Source organism: Corvus cornix, chromosome 26 (assembly GCF_000738735.6).
Source record: "Corvus cornix cornix isolate S_Up_H32 chromosome 26, ASM73873v5, whole genome shotgun sequence".
Lineage (NCBI taxonomy): Eukaryota > Metazoa > Chordata > Aves > Passeriformes > Corvidae > Corvus > Corvus cornix.
In genome coordinates, this window is record NC_046354.1 from 2,507,656 (window position 1) to 2,532,390 (window position 24,735).

The window sequence follows — 24,735 nt, forward strand, 5'->3', positions numbered from 1 at the left end:
GTGATGGGGACAACCCCTGAGGTGACACCGCAGGAGTGGGGAGATGTGGGGCTCACCGCAGGGCCAGGGTGGGGTGTCCCTGTCCGGACCCCAATTTGTCCCGTTCGAGCTGGGGGATGACCTCTCCCAGGGTGACCCCGATCCCAACCGCGCCCAGGGCTGGGAGGCAGCAGCAGCCGACCCCCGGTGTCCTTTGGGGACCCCCGGTGTCCTTTGGGGACCCTCACTCCCCTTTGGGGACCCTCACTCCCCTTTGGGGACCTCCACTGTCCTTTGGGGACCCTCACCCCCCTCTGGGGACCCCTTGGTGACCCTTTCCCCCTCTCCATTCCATTTTGAACACCCGTAACCCCACACAGCGCCCACCCCGCGGCTGCTCCCGCCCGAGCCCCGAGCCGGGGCTGGATTTGGAGCTGCCGGCGGCTCCTGGGATGATCCGAAGGGGGAATTTTTCCCCTTTCCAGCCGGCGCTGGGCACAGCCGCTGCCCCATCTGCCGCTGGAGCCTCTCCAAGCGCCGCCGCCGCGCCGGTCCCTGCGGGGGAGGCGAGTGGGCGAGCGGCGGCTGCGGCTGTCTCTGCCCGTGACCTTTTGGGGAGGAAAAAGGGTTTTTTTTTTTTCCATCAGGTGGCTCGGTTTTTAGCGAGGATGGGGAAGGCGCGGCGGTGCTTTCCCCTCGGTGTGGGTTTTTGGGGGTGCTGGGGGGGGTGTGAGGAGGTTGGGGTGCGCTGGGAGGCGGGAGAGGGGAGGGGTCAAGGTGTGGCCAGGCCCTTTGTCCAGGTGCAGATGGAGGGCAGAGAGCTGGATCGGGAACGAGGAGGCAGAGGAATGTCCAGCGGAAGCCGGGAATCGCTCCGCCATCCCAGGACACATCCAACAGGAGCCCAGGTGCCAACCCAGAGCCCATCCCGGTGCCCGGGGAGCTCGGGAAGAGCTCGGCTCAGCCTTGGCGGGGCTCGGGAAGGGCTCGGCTCATCCCTGTGGGCGCCACACCGGCAGCAAACTGGGAACTCTGGAATTTTTGCAGCCCAGCAGCAGCGATGCCGGAGAGCTCCAGCCCCAAGCGCCGCGGGCTCGGCACGGCCCCAAGAGGGTCCAAAACCCACAAACCACCTCCCCGTTGCCGGGCCACGTGGTTTGGGGGTTTTTTTTGCAGAGTTCCTGAAGGGATGACAGAGTTCCCGAAGGGTTGACAGAGTTCCCGAAGCTCTGGCAGATCCTGGGATTCTCCTCCCGGCTCTGGAGCACCCCGGGGATGGGGCTGGGCTGCTCTCCCCAGATACAGGAGCTGCGGCCGCACCCCCGGCACGGCCGGATTGGCCCCAAAACGCCGTCACTTCCCACGGCCCCGCGGGCAAAAAAGAGGGCAGGAAGCACCTGGAGGAGCCCCGAGCCCGGGGCTGCGGGGAGGAGCCCCAGGGTGCCCGGTTTCGCTTCTCCAGCTGCAGCGAGGGGAGCCCCAAAAGCGCGGTGCCATCGCTGTCCCCACTCATTTTCCTCCCTCCTGAGCCGCTTGGAAGGGACCGGGATCTGTTCGCAGCTCCAGGGAAAGCGTTTTGAGGCGGGGATGGGGACACCGGGACGGATTGGGGTGGGAAGGGCAGGAATCAGCCCAAACGAAATCGCTTTCACATCCTGAGCGCTGCTGCTGCTGCTGCTGGGGGAGCTCAGAAGGGAGGAACGCCCAATTTCTCTGCGGGGGACCCCAAAAGGGGGGCACAAACCCCCAAAAATCAAAGAAATGTGGCATGAATGGAGGAAAACACCCAAAAAATCAAAGAAATGTGGCATGAATGGAGGAAAACACCCAAAAAATCAAAGAAATGTGGCATGAATCGAGGAAAACACCCCAAAACCAAAGAAATGTGGCATGAATCGAGGAAAACCTCCGAAATCAAAGAAATGTGGCATGAATCGAGGAAAACCTCCAAAATCAAAGAAATGTGGCATGAATCGAGGAAAACACCCCAAAATCAAAGAAATGTGGCATGAATGGAGGAAAAACCTCCAAAATCAAAGAAATGTGGCATGAATCGAGGAAAACACCCAAAAAATCAAAGAAATGTGGCAAGAATCGAGGAAAACACCCAAAAATCAAAGAAATGTGGCATGAATCGAGGAAAAACCTCCCCAAAAATCAAATAAATGTGGCATGAATGGAGGAAAACACTCAAAAAATCAAAGAAATGTGGCATGAATCGAGGAAAAAACCCCAAAATCAAAGAAATGTGGCATGAATCGAGGAAAAAAACCCCAAAAATCAAAGAAATGAGGCATGAATTGAGGAAAACACCCCCTCCCAGAGCCAGGGGATCCCGGTTTTAGGCAGGATTCACACAGAGAGGGATTAACTCTGGATAGAAATCCTGGATTCCCTGGGTTCCTGTCTCCAGAGGGATCCCGGGAAGGAGCTGGAAACCCAGGCAGCTCAGGGCCGAGCTCTCAGCGAGGACACATCAAAGGCAAAGGCTCCTTGATGCAACTCCCGGATCTCCGATCCCAGCCCTGCCCCAGCTCCTGGAACCAGACACTTCCCTGCCCCGCCTGGATTGGGAAAAAAAATCCCAACAGGAACCCAGCAGCGGGGAACAATCCCAGATTTCAGCAGGTGCATCGCCGTCCCCACTCATTTTCCTCCCTTCCGAGCCACTTGGAAGGGGCTGGGATCTGTTCCCAGCTCCAGGGAAAGCGTTTTGAGATGGGGATGGGAACACCGGGAGCGACTGGGGATGAGGATTTTGCTGCTTTCGGTCCTTTCCAGAGCCGCTCCGAGAGCTCCAGGGGTATCCACGTCCCCCACATTCCCTGAGGGGGGGAATCCTGTGGATCTCAGCCAGCCTGGAAAGGGATTGGGGGGGGCTAAAAGAGATGGAGCCCTCAGCTCACCCAGCTGCCAGCGCAGGTATCGCGATCCTACCAGGACAAAAATGACGGAGAAATTAAAAATAGCAGCTCCGTCAGCACTCCAGAGGTGGGGAGGGCTCGGGCTCTGCTGACTCCTCACCCTGCCCGTGCTGTCAGAGCCGTATTTTTATCTGCGCTGGCAACAACCCCAAATTTCGGAATTCAGATGCCCCAAATGCCAGCCACGGCTCAGGACACGCCGGGCTGGCCACGGCAGCCTGGGAATGGGCTGGGAGCCCGGAATGCAGGTCCGGGCTGGAGCTGGGAAGGCAGAAGGAGGAAAAGGCTCCATCACCTGAGCGGCGGAGCCTTTGAAGCCGGGTGACTCGGCAGGTAATGGGCTCCTGAAGCGCCTGGTCGGGCCCCAGCAGCGATAATTGGGGTGTGGTTACGGGAGCTAATGAAGGGCTGAGCTCGAAAAAGAGGAGCGGCTCTGAGCCAGCACCCGAATCCGCCCACGGATTTGTTTTCCTGGCCTCGGAGGTGGTGTCAGGGTCGGAGCTGCTTGGTGGCTTCCAGGGAAAAAGGGGGAGCAGGGCTGGGCCCCCCTCGGGCATCGCTGCTCCCCGCAGGGAGCCTGGCAGGGGGATTAAAGCCTCCTGGATTCCATAAAAAAGGGAGTTTGGACCCCCAAATCATCCCAGGCTGATTGAGCCACGGTCCTTGAAGGAGATCTGGTGGCAAAGGGGGGTGCCCAGCCTGGGGAGGGGTCAGAGCTCCGAGTTCTTCACCCCCACCAAACAGGAGCTGCCGTGACTCGGCCCCGGCTGATGATTTACCCTTTAAACCCCGAACTCAGTGAGAGCTGAAGGCCCTAAACTCCACCTGCCACCTGGGAAGGAGCCTTTCCTGGGCTATTCCTGGGATATTCCTGCTCGCCGCTCTTCCCCTTCCCCTCGCAGAGCGCTACAAACACCACTGGTTCCCTAAGAAACCCTTCCAAGGGTGAATCAAGCCCTCCCGAATTCCATAAAAAGGGAGTTTCGGCCCCCAAATCATCCCAGGCTGATTGAGCCACGGTCCTTGAAGGAGATCTGGTGGCAAAGGGGGGTGCCCAGCCTGGGGAGGGGTCAGAGCTCCGAGTTCTTCACCCCCACCAACAGGAGCTGCCGTGACTCAGGTGGTGACAGAGCCCAGCATCCTCCCCCCCGTGCCCCACCTCCCTCACCCCTGGAAGGACAGAGAGGGCAGGGAGGCTTCACCAGGCCCTGTCCTCAATTCCCGCTTTCCAACATTCCCTTCAGCTATTCCCGGGATTGGGATGGGGAGTTCCGGCAAGGTTTTTAACGCCCTCACAGCCTGGCAGGACACAGGATTTCCACACGGAACCACCCAGAGTCCCGGGAAGGAGACCCACAGCCTTGCCTGAGTCATTCCCAGCTGGAATTCCTGGAGTTCAGGAGGCCAGGCTCGGAGTCAGCACGCTGAGTCAGCAGCTTTTTGCTGCCCCTCCTCGCTGACGCAGCCGGAAATTCGCTGTCACCCCCACCACGGGGGGGTGTTTGGGCTGAAATCCCAAATCCCAAACTTTCTCTGTGAGCCCGGAGCAGCTCCCAGGAACGAGGCAGGCCGGGTTCCAACGCTACATTTTTATTAAAGTAACAAAAAGCATCCGGATCTGTACACTGTGGGTATAAAACACTACTGTACATCAGGAACCAGCCACTCCCTGCTGCGATCCCTCGCAGAATTCCGACCATTTTCACCAAATTAAACGACAAAAACAAAAAAAAAAAAAAGGAAAGGAAAACCCCCCCTCCCAAAAAAAAAAAAAAGCAGGTCCCGTTCAACAGTCCAGCTTGGTTGAAAAAAAAATTCAAATAAAATAATAATAATAATAATAATGACAGAAACCCCCTTGAAAAAGACGCTGTCTCAAAGTCCACATCGCATCAGGCTTGGAGGCAAAAGGCAACAGAGCACAGGAATTCACAGCTTTTTGTGTCACCAGCTACGAGAGAGAAGTGGATTCTACCCAAATTTGGTTGGTTTTGAGGCTTAAAAAAAAAAAAAAGAAAAAAAGGACACCTTGAGGAGAAATGAGGCTGTTTCGGTTCTGGGATGTTCCTTTGGTGGGAAAGTCCTGGAAAAGTTTGGGAAGAGGGGAGGAATAAAGAGGAGGGGGGGGGGGGTGGCAATCTTCAGGGCTGCTTTGATCCTGCCCAAATTCCGAGCCAGGGAAGTGCCAGCCCAAAGCTCCTCCGTCCCGAGCTTCTCCACGTCAGGCAGGTGAAGGGAGGATTCCCCCCAGCCAAAAACAAACCAAAAAAAGAAAAAAAAAAAAAAAAAAAGCAAAAAAAAGCAGCACTGAGGTGTCTTTTCCTGGAAAAGGGAATGAATTTGCTTTTCTGGCCGTTGCCAGGTGCTGCCCTGTGGGTGAGGTCACCTTTATTGCACAAGTTCACCCCGGGAAAAGCCCCCAGTGCTTCGTTTCTGCTTTGCTGACGTGAGAAACTCGAGTGAAGGAGGAAGTGATGCAACTCCAGACTCTGCTCTGATCTCCTCTGGCACAAACAACAGCTGATGTTTAGGGAAAAAAAAAAGGATTTGAGGATTGAGGCTGATTTTCCAGTTCTGGACTTGAGGGTTTGGAGCTTGCAGAGGGGAAAAAAAAAAAAAAATCTGAATTTTCGAAGTCAGGGCTGGATTCTTTAATTTATTAAATAATGGGAGCTTCCTTCCTCTCCCAGAGCACCCAGGATTTGGAAATCTATTGCACAAATGTCTGAGAACTTGAATCATCGTGGGCTGGGTGAGAACAACTCCGGTTTTGCCAGGTCAGGAAAAGGGGAAGGTTCAAAGCGCGCTGAGAGAAAAATCCGGGAAGTTTTGCTACAACCGAGCACGTCCGTGCCCCAATCTTCTCCCAGGATCCTGGGGGAGCACCAGGGGGTTGGGAAAAAGGCAATATCCCAGAAAAAGGCTCCTTCCCAGCTGGCAGGTAGAGTTTAAGGCCTTCAGCTCCCACCAAGTTTGGGGTTTAAAGGGTAAATCCCAAACAACACCTGGGCAGAGCCTCCCTGAACGCTGGGAGTGCCCAAGGAAACGGGCAGGAGCAGGAATTGAATTGTGCAAAAAGTTTTGTACCAAAGAGGTGGGACCCAAATCCCTTTCCCAAGGGGGGCAGGGGAAGGGGACAGGGAAGTGCTGCGGCTTCAAAAGCAACATCAGGGCACCAAAACATCTGAAAATCCCACACAGAAAATCCCCCTCCTCCTGAAAAAAAACCCCAATTTGAGGAGAAAGGGCAGCAAAAAGGGGGTGTCACACACCAACCTCGGCAGGACAAGGAGTGGCTTCGGATCTTCGGGAGAAGGGACATGGAGAGGAGGCGGCAGCAGCCCCTGGGGCACAGAGAGGCCACCAGGGCAGGGCTGGGCTGGTGTCTGAGCCCCACGGAGCAGAAAAGCTTTGGAATTCACAGCTGGTCCGGGGTCTGGAGCACCCTGCTCCGGGTGGGTGACAGCAGGGGACTGGCAGCACCAGGAACACCCCTCCAGTGCCACCACGAGTCACCCTGGGGGCATTCCCAGCGCATCCCTGCCGTGCTCCACATCCCTTCCCCGACAATGCCAGGGGTTGGGGACAGGCTGGGAGCGGGGCAGAGCTGCAGCGCTCCCAGAGTGGCTCCAGGAGAGGGATCACAGCGTCCCCACAATCACCCAGCCCCGAGGCAGCACCAAATCCAGGCCCCAGCGAGGTCAGAGCAGCTGGGGAGGGGAAAAGCAGCACCTCCCCTCCTTTCTCCAGCACTGCTGCAACACCTGGAGATGCAGCAACAGCAGCACCAGGTGACACCTCAGCCACGCTGCCCAGCCTGGCTTTGCCCCCTCACCCCCCATTCCGAGGCGCTCAGGGGAGCAAAGCCAGCCCCAAAATTGCCATCCGACACTAAATTAGGTAGATCTCGGCTTCACGATAAAAAAGGAAAAGCAACAACAAAAAAAGTAAAATAAAAACGAACTCACAAGCTTGCAACAGCTTTAGAAAAGGCACCTGGGGCACCGCCTCGGCTCAGAGCGGCGCCTGGTATTTTAATTTTGGATTTTCTGGAGGTTTTTTGTTTTGTTTCTTTTTTTTAAAAATATATAAATAGCTCTTCATCTTAAAAATAGATCCTCAGCTGGAGGTATTACAGTAGCCTGTGTCTTGGCAGTGTAAGGACAAAGAGGAGATTTCTTTGTTGGTTTTGGTTTTTTTTTTTGGTGGGTTTTTGTTTTGTTGGTTTTTTTGTTGGCTTTTTTGTTGTTGTTTTGGGTTTGGTTTTTTTTTTTTTTTGGTGGTTTTTTTCTTTAGCTGGAGACAGTCATGATGTAGTTTTTGGAAGGGCTGGTACGGCCCAGCATCATCTGGTTCTTGCAGGTGAGCATCCCGTAGGAGCTGGGGGGTTTGGCGGCCGCCGCCTCGTACAAGACGCAGATGGATCCGTCCTCTCCGATGCGGTAGGAGACCTCGTAGGGATCCACCCAGAGCGTGAGCTCGCTGGGCAGGAGCTGGTAGAGCTGTGGGAGGCTCAGTCCGATCTGGCTCGCGGCCTTGCTGATTATGGGGTCCATTTTGTGGTTGATGCGGATGCAGCGGTACCCGGAGCCTTTGAAGGGTTTCTCGGGGAACCAGTGGTGCTTGTAGTGCTCTGCGAGGGGAAGGGGAAGAGCGGTGAGCAGCAATATCCCAAAGAAAGGCTCCTTCCCAGCTGGCAGGTGGAGTTTAGGGCCTTCAGCTCTCACTGAGTTCGGGGTTTAAAGGGTAAATCATCAGCCGGGGCCGAGTCACGGCAGCTCCTGTTGGTGGGGGTGAAGAACTCGGAGCTCTGACCCCTCCCCAGGCTGGGCACCCCCCTTTGCCACCAGATCTCCTTCAAGGACCGTGGCTCAATCAGCCTGGGATGATTTTAGGGTCGAAACTCCCTTTTTATGGAATTCAGGAGGGCTTGATTCACCCTTGGAAGGGTTTCTTAGGGAACCAGTGGTGTTTGTAGCGCTCTGCGAGGGGAAGGGGAAGAGCGGCGAGCAGGAATATCCCAGGAATAGCCCAGAAAAAGGCTCCTTCCCAGCTGGCAGGTGGAGTTTCAGCTCCCACCAAGTTTGGGGTTTAAAGGGCAAATCCCAAACAACGCCTGGGCAGAGCCTCCCTGAATGCTGGGAGTGCCCAAGGAAACGGGCAGGAGCAGGAATTGAATTGTGCAAAAAGTTTTGTACCAAAGAGGTGGGACCCAAATCCCTTTCCCAAGGGGGGCAGGGAAGTGCTGCGGCGCTCACAGCCCGCTGCCATCCCACAGCCTGCTCCCAAGCCGAGTGCTCCATGTTCAGCCGCTGCCTGTCCCAAAGTGCAGCTCGTTAATCCCAAAATTCCCCGGCAGGACAATGCCAGGGGCTGCGGGGACCGGACTGGGGTGGCCGGGGCAGATACGGTATCGCCCACCCCAAAGCACCCCCATCCCACAGCGCCAGCCAGGCCCTTCCCCGAGCTCAGGAGCACTTTGCTACCCCTTATCACAAACCAGCCATCCCTCCCTGGAGCTGATAACAGCCCCGGGCTGTGCCGGGCTGGGAGGAACCCCTGAACCACCCAGATCCTGCCGTGCCCGTAGGGAGGGAGTGCCAGGCTCCGGTGCCCACAGGAGGGACTTGGGATCATCGGTGTCATCATTGGGATCATCTGTGGGGTCTGCGCGGTCCCACAGTGAGGCAGCTTCATCCAGGACCCCACTGGGACACCGGGGGGGTCCTCAGGGGCACTCGGGTGGGCACCCGGGCAAGCAAAGGCACAGAAAGGGAGCCGGCACCGGGAGTGGCACAGCCGGGTGGCAGCGGCCAGCCCCGTGGGTGCCCGAGGCGAGGGGACACTGAGGAGCACCCCGGGAGGGGACACCAGGTCCCGGAAGGAACACAGTGTGCACTCGGGAGGGACACCAGGTCCCGGGAGAGACACGAGAGGGGACACCAGGTCCTGGAAGGGACACGGGGGGCACTCAGGAGGGATATCAGGTCCTGAGAGAAACATGGGGGGCACTCGGGAGGGACACCAGGTCCTGGAAGGGACACGGGGGGCACTCAGGAGGGATATCAGGTCCTGAGAGAAACATGGGGGGCACTCGGGAGGGTCCTGGAAGGAACACAAAGGACACTCGAAGGGACACCAGGTCCTGGAAGCCACACGGGGGGCACTCGAGAGGGACCCCAGTGGGCGCCTGGTCCCGAGGGCTCCCGGAAGAGCCCTGCCACGAGCGGGGCTTCTGTCGCCGCGCTTCTCCTTCCCCAAACCTCACCTGTGAGCGCCTCCCGCAGCGCCCCGCTGAAGACCTGTAGCTGCTGCTCGCTGACGCAGCCCCGCGTCCGCAGCAGGCCGGACACGAAGCCCACGGCGGCGGCGATCTCGGGCACCATGTCGGCCCGAGGGCCGCGGCGGTGGCTGTGGCGATGGCTCATCCCGGCGGGGACGGGGGGGAAACACCCGCGACCTCTCGGCGACTCCACGGCGCTCGGTCTGCGCCGCCGGCTGCGCGCACGCCTTATATAGGGCGGCTATGTGACGTCACGGCGCGGCCGCGGCGTTCCATTGGCCGCCGCGCCGCATGCAAATCAGGGAATGCAAATCGCGGTATGCTAATAGCGCCTGAGCTCAGCGCGGTGACGTCACAGCGGCGGCGGGGGGGGGGGGCGGTTACCGGGGGAGGTTGGGGGTGACCGGGACGGGGACGGGGACAGGACAGGGACACAGGGACACAGGGACACAGAGACACAGGGACACAGGGACACAGCCCGTCAGGGCCCCTCGGCAAGGCCCCTGCGGAGGGGTTGGGGCTCCTGGGCAGCTGCCGGTACTCAAAGTCCCCTCCGGGGGCGGGCGGGGGCAGAGCCGTGCTGGGCATGGAACCATCGAGTCATGGCGGAGGTGGGGAAGGGACCTTAAAGCTGATCCAGTGCCACCCCCTGTCCGTGCCAGGGACATCTTTCACCGTCCCAGGGTGCTCCAAGCTGGCCTTGGGCACTTCTAGGGATCACCCTGTGCCAGGGCCTCCCCACCCTCACAGGGAACAACTCCCTCCCAATATCCAACCTAAACCTTCCCTCTTCCAGTTTGAAGCCGTTCCCCCTTGTCCTGTCACTCCATCCTGTGTACCAGGTCCCTCTCCAACTCCTGTCAGACCCCAGAATCCTGGGAAATAATTGGGAGTTTGAGACCGGGAAAAGGAGGTGCTGGAAAACTTCAATGCCCCCTGGAAGAGGCTCCAAGCTCTCCCATCCAGAAACCTCCTGCAGATGCCCGATCAGCCCAGCTGCCCTTTGCCACCCCACTGAAACCCCCCTGCACAGCGGGGAGTCCCTTCCCAGCTGTGTTTCCACCACCAAATTTCCCTCCTCGAGACACGTCCATGGATCTGTGTCCCTTGGACAAGGCCAACCCCTTCCCAGAGATGCCTGAAGAAGGGAGAACTTTCCAAGTGTCCCACGGAGGAGATGAGGGGTGACACTGCCACAACCACCCTCATCTCCCTGCCTGAGGAGCGCCTGAAGTGAGGGCTGAGAGCTTCCAGCCCCAATCCAGGCTGGAGGAAGAGCAGGATGCAGGAGGAGGCGGCTGCAGCGCCGAGGACGTGTCCCATCCCGGGGAATCAGGGAGGACAAGCCAAGGCAGGCACGGCTGGAGCAGGACACGGAGTCTCCAGGTGCTTCCATCCAGCCCAGCAGGAGGGAGAGGAGAAGCTCTGATCCTGTGGGAGATGAAGGAGCACCTGGAAGCCACCACAAGCCCGGGAGCTGGCCCAGCTGGCCCAGCCACGCTGCCCAGAGAGCTCCTGCTGAAACTGGCCCCGAGCTAAAGAGCAGTGGGAGGCCGAGCTCTTTGCTTTGATCAACCATGAGAGAGTTCCTATCAACGCAGGACGGGATCCTGGATGAATATTCCCTGCCCGAGAACCGGGATTGTTCCAAGCCGATGTCTGGCATCCTCCTCCTGCACCGGGGGAGGACCTGAAGCCACAGCTCTGCTGTGATCCCCAGGAAAACGCCCTCTCCTCCCGCGGCTGGGGCCTCATTTGGCATCTCCACAAGCGCTGGGAGCAGCTGGAATGAGCTGGGGCAGGGAAGGAGCTCCGGAGGCTTCGCCGTGCCCGCGGAGCTGCCCCGTGGCTGTTCCCACAGTGCCGTTCCCGGCGCTGGCGCAGCATTCCCGGAGCAGGAGGAGCTGTGGCTGCTGGCACGGGGTTTGCCAGCACATCCCACTTCTCCAGGGCTCTTCCCAAGCTCCTCGGGGTCCTGTCCCACTGGAAAATTGTTATGGACTCGCTGAGAGCATCCCCCCCACCCGTGCCCACCCCAAAAGTGGGGATGGCATCGAGGTTCTCCAGCACCTCCTTTTTGCAGCTCTCAAATTCCCGATTATTTCCCAGGATTCTGGGGTGTAATAGGATCTTTTGAGGCCTTTTCCCTCCGGTCTGCAGCTGGTTTTATTCCCACTCTGCACACGGGGTTTCCCACCCCAAGCACGAGCCGAGGGCTGTGCAGCGACTGGAACAGGAATCGGGAATGAGACGGGAATCAGGGGAAGGGAAAACGGCTTTGGAAGCCGTGGAAGAGCGGGATACAACATCTCCTGCCCAAGCAGGGCTCTGCACTTACCCCATTTCGTGCCCTGGGCAGCCCCAAAGTGCAGCAGGCCCTGGGTAGGGTCAGGTTTGCGAGGAGACAGCACCGAGGGGTCCCCAAATCCTCCCCTCCCCGCTCCATCTGCCACCCCATTCATCCCCAGAGCAGAAGAAATCGAGCAAATCTCTTGCCATAAACCAGATTTGCCTTTGTAAGCTTTGAAATAAACCCAAGGATTAAAGTCTAAGGAGGTTGGTTTTTTTTTTCCTCTTTTTTTTCTTTTAAAGTCAGCACCGCACATGAAAGAGGCCTGGGAGAGCCGGAGTGGGGTTGGTTATTCCAGAGGCCCCTGGAAGAGGCTGGATAAACATCCAGAGCTTTGAACACACCTGTGCTGCCAGGCAGCCACGCTCAGGGCGCGTGGATCAGCGGGAAAAGTGGGAATCCAGCAAAGGTGGGAGACATCCCTGTGTGAAAACAGCCGGAAAAACCAAAATTAAAAATATAAAAAATTTAAAATTCCTCGAGTTTTTTTGGTTTTTTTTTTCACTGAGCTGAGCTTGGGTGGGTTTTTTTCATCCAAGCTGGCAGCCAGGAGAAGAGCTGGCTTCTGCCAGCCGAAGGAATATTGGGATGGAATCCTGCAGCCCTGAGTCACTGGATTGGAGCAGGAGGTCTCTTGCAGCCTGCCCGGAATAGCTCTAATAGCCAGGGCTATTAATTGGCCATTAGGGGCTAACTGTGCTCGTTTAGGATGAGCCAACCTGACCCAGCAGGTTCCCCTGGTCTCCCCAGGATGGGGAGGGAAATGGTGGCACCATTCCCCAAATTCTCAGCTTCCATTTATTCCCAGTCGCCCCCTTCGCTCCGGATTCCCGGTGGGACACAGCGCTCCCAAATCAGCTTGGCCCCGTTAAGTCCTTCCAATAGGAGATTTCCTGTGGAGCTCAAGGCCCTCTAAGCGGGTTATGTGCCCCTAATTTCTGGCCCTGTCACAAGGCTGGGGTTTTTCAGGCAGAGCATGAGGCTTAATGCACCCTCAGAAAGCGCTCGGAGGAGTTACAGAGCAAACAAACCATCAGAAAATAAAATTCGGTTTAAAAAAGAGAGCTGAGTTTGAGGCGGTTCTGGCTGGGTGAGTTTTCCACTCTGCGTTTCGCTGAGAGCATTTCGATTTCAATTTGGAAAAAAAAAAACCAAACCAAAAGAACGACCCAAACTCAATAAATTTCTGCCCAGGGATTGGCCAGGCTGGGGCTGGAACTGGTCTGACAGGAACCAGGAGTTCAGATAGGCTCCCAAACACTCCTGCTTATCCAAATGAGGCTGCAAACCAGTTGAGCTGGAAATTTTACAATTAAAAAAAAAAAAAGGGGGAATATTTGGCTTTCAATCAAGGGTTAAAACCCGAGCTGCTCGCAGGGACTGAGGCTTTGCAAGTCAGCAGCTCGGGGTGTTTTATGCTCACCTAAAAGGCAGCAGTTCCCACGCCGCACTCGGACTCGTTGTGGGGGTTTTTTTTGGGGTGACGACACCCTTGAGTCTGAAGTTTATAGGGCATGAGGCACAAAACCCCAATTCCCAGCTGTCCTGGAATCCCAGCAGAGCCAGCTGCCTGTCACGGGGCCACACGGGGACTCTGCACCGCCTGTCACCGGCAGGAAAACAGCCCCAGAATGAAGAATTAACGTTCAAATCCTGCTCATCAGCCGTGCCCCACTTGCTAAATCAGCTGCCACCTCCCCTGCAGCCACCCCAACCTTTCGGAAGGATTTGAAGGTTCTCTCTGTCGATTAGAGCAGCCAAGGGCTGCTTTTCTTTAAGTTCGGGGAGTGGAAATCGCTGGGAACGGTCCAGAACTATAAAAATAATGGATGTATTGGCCCAGTTTAAATCTCATTATGTGGCTGTGCCGGAGGAGGGACAGACAACAGTGCCAGCAGTGCCAGCAGCCACCTGGTCGGTGACACCAGTTGAGCACAATCAGTGGGAATTTGAGGGGAAAGAAGCCCAGGGGTAAGCCGGGCTTAAGATGTTTAATCGCGGCTGTAATTGGTAACCCGGCTCTGACCCCAGGAACGGGCCTGGCAGGCAGGGTAAACAATAAGGCAGGGCTTCAAGCCCAGCCTACACTTAGGGCTCATGAGGCCTTTGCAAACAGGGTTGTGAAATGAGGGAACCGTGTGAAACGGGGGGAAGAAGGCACGACAGGGCCACCAAACCCAACCCAACCCGACCAAACCCGGGGCTGCTCCGTGGCCCGCAGCACGTCTGGATTCCCGGCACTCCAGGCAATTCCAGGAACTTCTCAGCCCCCAATTCTGCTCCTCCAGGCCGATTTTGGAGGCTTTTGTCAGCTCGGTCCTTTGTTTGTCGCCTGTAAGGGGAGCCCTGGGGACTTTGGGATGTGCGGACGGGACATGCCAGGACACACTCGGGGCATGTCCAGGCAGCTTCCCTCGTCCTATAAAGGAGCTTTAAATATTCCCCTGGGCTCCTGGGTGGATTTGTGTGGCTGGGAGCTGGATTTCCACACAGCCAGGAGCTTCTGGAGCCCATGGCAGGGATGGCAGCGGTCCCTCAGAGCCACCTCTCACACAACGATCTCTGCTCCGCTTTCCCTCCTCCGTGCCCCATTCCCTTATGGAAAACAACCTGTCTGCCCCACTGCCAACATCCCATCGGCTCTGGAGTGTTTTGGGAAGTAAATATCGCTCTTTTTTTCACCCTCCCGAGGACTTTGGACCTGGTTTTCCGCCGCTGCCAAGCTCCCAGGGCGCTATGGGAGGGTTTCTCCTCAGTCTCAGCTTCCTGCTGAGGCCCTGCTGACGTCGTGTTGGGCAAGAAGAATTTGTTTGAGAGCTCGGCATTTTCGGAGAGGAAGCCTCAGCCTTGGGTTCCTCCCGAAGCCGCCTCGGCGGGGAAGGTGTGGAGATGAGCTCAGAGATGGTTTCCTGTTCTTTGCGCTCGGTTCATTGTTCATTTTCCACATCCTCTCTGCACGACGCCACCGCCTCCACCCACCCGTGTCCTTGTCACGGGGGGACAGAGGGGACAGCGAGCAGCGCTGGGGACGGAGGTGTTTGCACAGGCAGCTCCAGGGAAAGGTGGCAGCTGGGAAACCAGGAGATAAAAGGGACTCCAGAGCCCTGGAAACGGAGCAGGGGGAAGGGACGGAGGTGAGACGTGCCCTGGGTGCTGCCCCACCCCAAACCCTGTGGCCTCGGTGATAAAATCTCCCCCAGCCCAGGGTAAACAGCACGTGGGGGCACAGCTGGGCACAAGCAAATTGCCCCTCGGTAATTCCCCTTTATCGGGGTGTGGCTGCCGAGCCAGGCCTTGCTCTTTCCCCTCTGGAAACTCCCAGGATAAACACGAGCTCCAGTCAAAACAGCCGCTCCCTCCCCCACACACCTGGGGACAGGTGAAGCCACCGCCGACTCCGCTGGGGATGGCACAAAATCCTCACACCCGCGGACAGGATCGCACGCAATCCTCTGGGTTTGGAGCCCCAAATTTCGGGTCAGAGCCACAGGGATCCCTCCCAGGAGCAGCTCCCTGTTTGGATTTCAGCGTTTCCAAGGCTTTGGCAGAGGAATTCGGGGCCAACGTGGGCTCAGAATGGAGAAAACGGAGCCTGGGAGATGCCACGTCCTGTCCCAAGCCACAAAACACAGGCAGGACACGGCACCGGTGGGATAAGAGGCCAAATTCTTCCCATCTCCCTGAATTTTTCAGGCCAAACTTCCCTCCCTCCTCCTCGAGTCTATCCACACCTTTCCTTCTAAGGCAGGCAGGCTGCAGGGATGGATTTAAGGATTTCCCCCTTCCCTGCTGACACGCAGCTACGAAAAAGGGATTTTGCTTTTCTTAGAAACGAGAAGTTTATACAAAAAAAACCCCAAAACCTCTTTGGCTGAAACCACAAGACAGGAATTTTTGATATTTTTTTTTTTTTAAAGACACTGAGAATGTGACCGGGCTGCCAAAGTGCAGCTCAACCAGGCTGGGAGGAGCTGCCAAGGCAGCACATTGCCTGAAATCTGCGTTTTTTTGCTTGTTTCTTTGCTCGGGGAGCACCAAGAGAGGGGAACGTGTGGTGCAGCTCCATGGTAACCCCAATCACCAGCACAAAAACAAGGCCAAGAGCACCAAAGCCTCCGTGGCTGGAGCAGCTGGGAAGGGAATTTCCTGACCCTGCTCAGAGCTGCCTGCAGCCTCGGCTGGGCTTGAATGTGGTTTTTAAAAGGCTGTGAAAAGCAGTTTATTCTGCCCATTTTGGAGGGGGAGACGGTCACAGGTTAAAGGGATTTTTATTGAGCAGCTCAGGCCTGAGCTGCCGCCACAGGCCTGTGCTGTGCTGCGGGGTTTTGTGGGATGCATGGTGTCCGGATGGGATTTTTCTGGGATGTTCTGTGCTTTCCCACAAGGCTGAAGGGATCAAATCAGTCCCAGGTGCTGATAAGAAGAAGAGAAGGCTCCAGACTGCAGATTTGGGCCAGTTCATGGCAAACTGACCCATCCAGGGCTGATTCCAGACCTCATTCCCTCCACAGGCTCCCAGACGGATCCACCTTCCCCTCCTCTCCCTGCTCACCAGCCCCTTCTTCCTCCACAGCCTGGATTAATCTGACTTAATAAATCTGAATAATCTGAGTTATCTGAATAATAAAGCTCTGCCCAGTCCAACCCCTCTGCCCAAGCCTCCAAATCCATGGTGGACTTTTGTCCTGGGGGGACAGCGTGGGAGGGAAGGGACACCGGGAGAAGGTCCTGGGGGTTCTTCTCAGGCTACACCCACAAAATATGAAAGAGGCCTCGGCTTCCCAGGGCCCAGCCGGGCTCCCAGGCCCTGCAAGCAGCAATTAGGGCACAAAGGAGGCCCAGATAAAGCCGGGCAACACCCAGGCCGGGCTTAAATCCGGGTGGTGCTTCTTCCCAAGCTGATCCTTGCTCGGGGAGATCCCTCCTGGGTGGTACAGGGGGACTCTGTGGGATGGCTCCGGGCTGTTCCCAAGAAGTCCTCGCCCTTCCCTGGCAAAGGGGGAGGGTTGGGTTTGTTGGAGTGATGCATGGGCAGGGTGAACCACATGGGTTCGCCCTCCAGAGCTTTGGAAAACTCCTTGGAAAAATCCGCAGCTCCACCACGTTCGCCCAAATCTGCTCCGCAGGGAATTCCGAGAGCTGGATGAGCACCGGAGCAAGGACGGGCTGAGCATCACCCTCCAAGTGTTTCTGTCTCTCTTGAAGGCTCCGAGGAGGAAGCAAATGTGCTTTTGGCCCCAAAATCCCACAGAAAAGTTCTGTCACTCCAGAAAATCCGGGAGGCCGGAGCAGGAACGGGGCCTGGGAGCTGGAGCTGGGTGTGAGCGGCCAGGGAGGGAGTTGTGGAGTTGTTAAAGAAGGGGCCATCTCCTCACAGATCTGGGGTTGGATCACACGCAGTCCTCTGGGTTTGGAGCCCAAATTTCAGGTCAGAGCCACAGGGATCCCTCCCAGGAGCCGCTCCCTGTTCGGATTTCAGTGTTTCCAAGGCTTTGGCAGAGGCTCCGGGGGCATTTTTTCCACTCAGGAAATTCAGGGAGTCGTGATTTTTATCAGTGTGCAGCTGGGGAGGGAGGTGGGGCCGGATTCCTGAGCCGCTTTCGGGTCAGGCCTTGGGGCCTGTTCCAGGTTTGGATCCATCGCTCAACTTCTGCTCCGAGCTTGAGTCTCGCTCCATGAAAACCCAAAAGGCCGTGTGGGAGCGGGGTGGGAATGAACCAGGAACACCTAAACCTGCTGGAGCTAAACAGAACCTTGATATCCTGGGAACAGCTTTGATATCCTGGGAAGAGCCTCGATATCCTGGGAAGAGCCTCAATATCCTGGGAACGGCCTCGATATCCTGGGAACGGCCTCGATATCCTGGGAATAGCTTCAATATCTTGGGAACGGCCTCGATATCCCGGGAATAGCCTCGATATCCTGGGAACGGCCTCGATATCCCGGGAATAGCCTCGATATCCTGGGAACAGCTTTGATATCCTGGGAAAGGCCTCGATATCCTGGGAACGGCCTTGATATCCTGGGAATAGCCTCAATATTCTGGGAATAGCTTCGATATCCTGGGAAAGGCCTCGATATCCCGGGAATAGCTTCAATATCTTGGGAACGGCCTCGATATCCCGGGAATAGCTTCAATATCTTGGGAACAGCCTCAATATCCTGGGAATAGCCTCCTCCAGGGATGTGCTGGCCAAAAACCTGGACACTACCAGGACAGAGGTGACCCTGAGGGACCATCCCAGGATGCTTCATCCACCAAAATTTCCTGGGAGTGATCATCCCCCACCATCAGCTCACGCAATAATTGACATTTTGGGGAGCCTAGTTGTCCCCCAGTTGTCCCCCAGTTGCCCCCCAGTTGTCCCCCAGTTGCCCCCCAGCCACCAGGAATGGCAGGGACAGTCCCATTCCAGCTCTGTCCCTGTCTCCCAAAGCCTGGGATCTCCTGGCACCTCTGGAATTTGAGCAGGAAACAAACGAGGTGGCTCAGGCAGGCCAAGGACAACTGGAGATCCAGAGCATGGGCAGAGGAAAAGCTGTGAGGAGGAAATGTGGGAAAACTTGGAGGGGTGGGATTCTCCCGAGGGGAAAAGCTCCCTGGGTGTCAGAAAAACGACTCACACGGATCCCTGTTGGACACAGCAGCCCCTGGAGTCAGAGCAGGACCCTCCAGAGGCTCTGGCAGCCAGGATTTACAGCCACATTCCTTAGGAAACAAAGGGAGGTTTGGAAAACCAGCGCCCAACAAGAAATCGCTGTTCCCTGGGCTGAGGGAATTGCACTCTGGAAAAACCTTCCCCCAGCAGGGCAGGGGACGGGGGCGGAGGCGGCGATGGAGCCCCTCTGTCCCAGCAGGATGGGTCCTGCTGCTTCCCTCCGTTCCAGCCCCATCCTGCTCACCCTGAATTCCCGGGAAACCTGCAGTGTCTGTGACCCAGCTCCCCCCCAAAAATCAGCCTGAAAATTAGGGAATTACTTGTCCCCGTTTCCCAGGAGGTGAACTGAGTCCCAGGGGAGGAGCCAGGGGTTGGAGTGAGATATTCCCCCAAAATTCAGATTCCCAACCACCAGCTCACGCATTCCCAGTAAATCCAGAGCCCCTGGGTCTGCTCCCCCTGGGCAGGTTCGGGCCTGGATGTGGAATCTCGGATAATCCATGATTTGGGAAGTCACTGTTTGGGGTTAAACTGCAGCGTCTTGGACCAGCAGCATTTGGGAAACCTGGATCTCAGCACTGGGGATACTGTGGCGGGATAAACCAGGAATTACAGCTCCCATGGACAGGATAAACCAGGAATTACAGCTCCCAGCACAGGATTTTGGGGATATCCATCCAGGTTTTCCACCCTGTGGAGCCTCAAAAGCCACCTGGATCCTTGCTGCCCATCCCAAGGCGTGCAGCCAGGCTGAAATCCCTTATCCCAATGCCATTCCTCCCGTTTCCCTTGGAAAACTCGCTCCACGGGGCTGATCCAGCTCCGTGGCTGCTAAAACTCAGCGATCCTCGGTTTCCTGAGGCACTTGGAGGTTCACTTCCTACTCTGGAAGCACCTGGGGATTTGAGAAGCTGGAAAAGTGCATTTCCAAAGGAGGAGAAGGCGCTGGGAATGTGAGGCAAGGCCTGGAAAGAGGCTGAGCCTGGGAAGGCCAAACCTTGCACAAGAGGGGAAGGGAGGGGGAAAATCCATTTTCCTTGGAGCAGCAAACCGTGGGAAAAACACATCCCAGGCTTTTTTTTTCCCTGTGGTCCTTCCAGAGGGGCCGTTCCCAGCCGGGATCAGGGACATTTGGGATGGGAATGGCCTGGTGGAGCAGGGAAGAATCCCCCAGGATTGCTCCGAGGCTCTCCCTTCCCTCCTGTGCCCGCAGCCCTTCCCGAGATTAACCCGCTCCGGATCCCTCAGGGCCGTGCCCTTGGAACCTGCGGAGGCTGGAAGAGTAAACAGACCTTAAAAGGGTCTCAAATTCCAGCTTTTCCACTCCCTCCTCCTCCTCCTCCTCAGGAGAACTGAGCCCAGCAGCTCTCGCAGGGCTCAAGGCAACAGTGAAAGGCCTCTGGAGCAGAAAAAATCCAGCTAAAAATAACCCCCACCCCCTCTCCCTGCCGGATCCAGAGCCCAGGAGGGTTTTCCTTGGCCCCTGGCCACGTTTGTCAGCCATAAATGGGGATTTTCCCCCCCCTTTTTCCAGCAAGGCCGCCTTGTGCTCCAAGGGCTCTGCTCCAGCATCAGGAATTCCAGCTCCGAGCTCCTCAAACGTTGCCCCGTTTGAGGCTTTTCTTGCCCGCCCTCCCCGTGAGGGGTGAGGCTTTAATTTAATAATTTAAGGGATGGTTATGGCTGAGGAAAAAGCTGGGAATGGGAACTGGTCCTGCTGATCCGCAGGAGTCAGCTGAGGGAAGCAGGGAATGAGGAATAACCCCGAAGTTCCCTTTGGGCTGGTGGTGTTTCAGGGTGGGGAGAGGGTAGAGAAAAAGCCCCGGGATTTTAGGGATTTTAGAAGCTGTTAAATTCCCTGATTTTTCCCTGTGGATACCTGGATGGGGAGCAGATGGAGTTGCTCAGAATTTCCTCACCCCAGAGCTGGGTCCCCTTTTTTTCCCCCTGCTCCAAGCCCAGCCAGAGCAAAACCATTGGGATTTTAAGGATTTTTAGAAGCCATTAAATCCCTGATTTTTCCCTGTGGATACCTGGATGGGGAGCAGAGGGAACAGGTGATTCTCAGAATTTCCTCACACCAGAATTTCCGGAATTTCATCTCCTTCTGCTCCTCCTGCTCCAAGCACAGCCAGAGTAAAACCACTGGGATTTTAAGGATTTTTAGAAGCCATTAAATCCCTGATTTTTCCCTGTGGATACCTGGATGGGGAGCAGAGGGAGATGCTCAGGATTTCCTCACCCCGGAGCTGGGTCCCCTTTTTTTCCCCCTGCTCCAAGCACAGCCAGGAGGGCTTTTCCTCCCTCCTGATGCAATTTTTCCCAACCCACCCTCGGGATTTTGCCCTTCCCGGTGCTCAGGTGACTCCGGATCAGGTGCTGACGACCAGAGAGGGGCTCAGATTTCTCTGGATGAGGCCAGAGCCGGATTTGGAGCTGGGATGAGGATCTGAGTGGCCCCAGGAAGGTCGCAGAGGTCACTCCTCAGGCAGGGAAGGGATAAAATTCCTTGGAGGAACCTGGAAAAGGCTGGGAAAAAGCAGGGAGCTGCCTTTTGTCTGCCAAGAGCAGGATCTAAGGGAGGGATCTGCACAACCGGGCAGATCCTCCCGCTGCAAACCAAACACTTCAAGGAGGTTTTTCCCATTTTTTGGGTTTTTTTGGGGGAGGTTTCTTGGAGCCAGGCTGGAATTTCTCATCCAAAGCGAGGGAGGGAGGACAAAATGAGCCTCACATTGTGCCCTGGGGGGTGACAGCTCCAAGGCCATCCCTTTTCCGTTGTCTCCCACCTGAACCGGGATCGCTCCCACCCGGAGCCTCAGGTTTCATTTGTTTCAGAGCTGAAACAAGAGACAAAATTCCCTTTTTTTTTTTAACAAGAAGGAAGGGAGAAATCGAAATTTTTCTTCTCCAGCCCTATCCCAGCAGCAGCAGCACACAACCACGTCCACTTCAAAGGTGTCACCTGAGCCCAGCTCGAGCAGGAAAATCATCAGCAGGGCCACCTTGGGCTCCCTAAATGCCCCTGGAGATGCTAAAAATTGCCCCCAATTACTCTGTGGGCTGCTAAAATTCACCATAATTGCCTTAATTACCCCTAATGACACTCGGGCTCTGACCACATCTGGCCCAATGTGAGAAGCTCCTGCTGGACCAACTCCTGCTCCTCCCCTGCCCAGCAGGTTCCCAGCTCCCAGATAAGATGAAAGCCCTGGGTGTGATCCTCACTTTTGGATCTCTGCAGGTTGGGATAAAGGGATTTTCCAGGCAGGCAGCATCTCCCAGTGTCACTGTGCCCCAGCTGGGGCTGTCCCAGGTGAGCCAACTCCTCCTCGTGGCTCTGTAATCTGATTTTTTCCCCCACGGAGTTCTTTCTTTCCCACTGATTCCTTTCTTTGTCATGGATTTGGGGTTTTCCCAGGAGCTGAGGAGGAGTCAGGTGAGGATTTTACTTCAGCCTGCCTGAAAGGTTTGTTGTAAACTGCTCAGATTTCCAAATATTTCTGCATTTGTGTCAGATTTGTTTGGGATAACGCGCCACTGTCAGTGTGCTCTGATTTTATCCCCCTTTTTATTTCCATCCCCCTTTTTATTTCTATCCCCCTTTTTATTTCTATCCCCCCTTTTTTTATCCTTCCTTTTTAATCCCCCTTTATTTTTAATCCCACTTTTTTGTCCCCCTCTTTTTTATTCCCCTTTTTTTATTCCCCTTTTTTAATCCCCTGTTCTTTTTTACCCCCCTTTTTTTACACCCCTTTTTATCCTCTTTTTCTATCCCCGCTTTTTATCCCCCTCTATTTTTTATCCCCCTCTATTTTTTATCCCCCTCTATTTTTTATCCCCTTCTATTTTTATTCCCCCTTTATTTTTATTCCCCTTTATTTTTATCCCCCTTTTTTTCTATCCTGCTTACTTTTTTATTCCCCTTTATTTCCCCTTTTTTTAATCCCCCTTCATTTTTTATCCCCCCTTTTCCCCCCTTTTTTTTTTACTCCTCCTTTTTTTTAATCCCCTCCTTTTTTATCCCCCTTTCCCAGGCATTTGAAATCTCCAATTCTCCTTCCCTCCTCCACCTCTTTTCCTCCTAAAACCCCCTAAAAGTGCCCCAGTTCTGCCTCAGGACACAAAACTCCCAAATTCTACAGGAGCCAAAGGATCCTTCCCCATTTCCAAAGGGGCCACAGCTGCCTTGGAGAGGCTGGAATGGGGGCAAAAAGCAAATTTAAAAGCAACTCTGGCGAAGAATTCCACCCAAATTAACTCTCGGCAGCGAAACACTTCCCAAAGAGAAAGGAAAATATTGTGCTGAGCAGAGGGAAAAAAAGAGGCGGCTCTGGCACGCCTGGAGTGTTTATCCCTGGAGCTCTGAGTGCTGAATTACTGACAGAGCCCAGCTGTTCCCGAATCCTGAATCCCACAGCCTCTGCTCCCAAAAAAGGGCCGCGCTTCCCTCGCGCTGCCTGACGTGGCCCCATGGACGTCAGAGGAGCAGCAGGAAGCTGCCAGGGCCCGCTCCAAAACAAGTGACGTGGAGCCAAACCCTGCCACCGAGGGCTCCGGAGCACAGCCACGCTTCCAAAGATGGAGATCCCGCCGAGATTCCGGCACTGGGAGAGCCTCTGGAGCCCCGGGAATGCCGGGGGTTCTGCAAAACAACACCCATGTGTGCCTGTGCATTCAATATTCCAGGGTGGGAAAGGGGGGATAGGGAAAACAAGGGGCTGAATGCAGCCTGGAAGTGAGGAAGGAGTGGGAGAGATCCCATGCCAGGTGTCTGGGACTTTCCTGGCAGATAATGGGAATTGTGGGTGGGAACACAGGGCCTGTTCCGTGTCCTGGTCATGGGTGGGACCAGGAGGGGTTTGCTGCTCTGTGGGTGAAATAAAGGAGCAGGAAATAAAGGACAGGAACATCAGGGATGCCTGGAAGAGGGGGCTGAATCCAGCCTGGAAGTGAGGAAGGAATGGGAAAGATCCAATCTGGGGAGTCTGGGTCTTCCCTGGCAGATAATGGGAATTGTGGGTGGGAAAACAGGGCCTGTTCCGTGTCCCCGTTATGGGTGGGACCACGGGGAGTTCGCTGCCCTGTGGGTGAAATAAAGGAGCAGGAAACAGAAGGGAAGCCCCTTCCCTGAGTGTGATCCATGAGGGAAAATGTTGGCTGATCCAAGAAATTATTATACAAAAATTTCCACTCCCACTTCCTCCTCTCCCCTACAAACCCTTGGAGCCTCCCTGGACGCTCCAGGAGAGGCCCAGCAGTGAAAACCAGGAATTACAGACAAAACCCAGGGCAATTCCCTCTCCCCGGCTTCCCCACTCCCACAACCCCTGATCCCAGCCGGATTCACACCCCGATCCCGCTGCTCCCAGCACAGCCCACAGTGCCGGGGTAATTGGCAGCTTCTTTGAGGAATTTTGCTTTTATTCCTTTCAAGTCCTCGGCCTGCCGGGGTTTTCTCTCCTGGCTGCAATATTCCAGAGGGTTTTTTTTGCTGACTCTGCTCCAGGTGACACCAGGAATCCCAGACAGGGCTGGGTTGGAAGGGACTCAAAGGTCCTGGCACAGGAAGCTCCTGTATCCATGAGGAACGGCTCTTCCAAAAGAGCCTTTGGATCCTTTCCAGATCCTTCTCCAGCTCCATTCTCCCCAAAGTCTTGAGGAGCCCAACACTGAGCACAGCTGTGGAATTTCATGGCCCCATAAACTCCTCACACCCTCAAAAGCCATAATCCCCAACCCTCCCCCTGGAAATATTCCCAATTTCTGGCTTCATTCCTTAATTTTCATTCAGATTTTTAGGCTCTCCCCCCTCTGCTGACCTCACCACTGGGGAGGGAACGGGATATTCCATCCCAAATAAACCTTGAGTGGGGAAAAAAGGGATGGGAGATAAGCCCCATCCCGCAAGATTCGGAAGGGAAATTTGCTGTTTCCAAACAAGGCCGAGCGGCTGCTGCAGCGTGGGGACGGAGATAACGCCCCAGCCCAGAATTAAGGTCACATTAAACCCCGCTCAGGAAAGCTGAACTGGGGGCTCAGCCTGACTCCAGAGCTATTTTAAGCCCAAGCAGGTTGAAGGGCACCAGCTCCAGCAGGGAATGTTTTATTTAAAGGCTATTTGGTTGCTCAGGCAGAGCCCAAAATGTCATTAAATGATTCCAAATCCTTTCTTTCAACGCAGCAGGAATTTGTGGATGGGAACGGGAGGAGTTCATACCCCGGGAAGGGGAGATGTGATGATCCCTTTATTTTTTAGACCCCTCTGTTTTATTTTCCCGGGGGTTTTTTTTTGGCAGCCTGGATGTCGGAAACACGGGATGGGCTGGGTTGTCTCAGCAACAGTTGCCTCGATGTTGCTGTAAATGTTTCATGGGAAGCTCATCCGCCTTCCCTGCCCAGATGGCTCCGGTTGTGGAGCTCGGGAACACGGATTAATCGGGAATGGGCAGATGTTGCCTCACCAGGAGGGCTTAGGCCGTAATTAGATGAGCTGGGATGGGGCTGTGGGGGCAGAGCATCCTCAGAAGGGTTCAGGGG

The 24,735-nt window shown here is 55.7% G+C and overlaps 1 protein-coding gene and 1 long non-coding RNA gene across 2 annotated transcripts; both read right to left on the reverse strand.

Moving 5' to 3' along the window:
- Positions 1-4,477: 4,477 nt before the first annotated feature.
- Positions 4,478-9,382, reverse strand: BTG2 (BTG anti-proliferation factor 2). Its single transcript, XM_039565382.1, has 2 exons — positions 9,172-9,382; positions 4,478-7,536 (listed from the first exon to the last, which is right to left on the reverse strand). Exons 1-2 carry the CDS (start codon positions 9,329-9,331, stop codon positions 7,196-7,198), a joined length of 501 nt encoding a protein of 166 aa, XP_039421316.1. The 5' UTR covers positions 9,332-9,382; the 3' UTR covers positions 4,478-7,195.
- Positions 9,383-11,725: 2,343 nt separating this feature from the next.
- On the reverse strand, positions 11,726-15,080 carry LOC120411276. The gene is made up of 3 exons (XR_005603661.1): positions 14,906-15,080; positions 12,960-13,139; positions 11,726-11,958 (listed from the first exon to the last, which is right to left on the reverse strand). It is a non-coding gene; the product is annotated as an uncharacterized LOC120411276 (long non-coding RNA).
- Between the last annotated feature and the right edge of the window lie 9,655 nt (positions 15,081-24,735).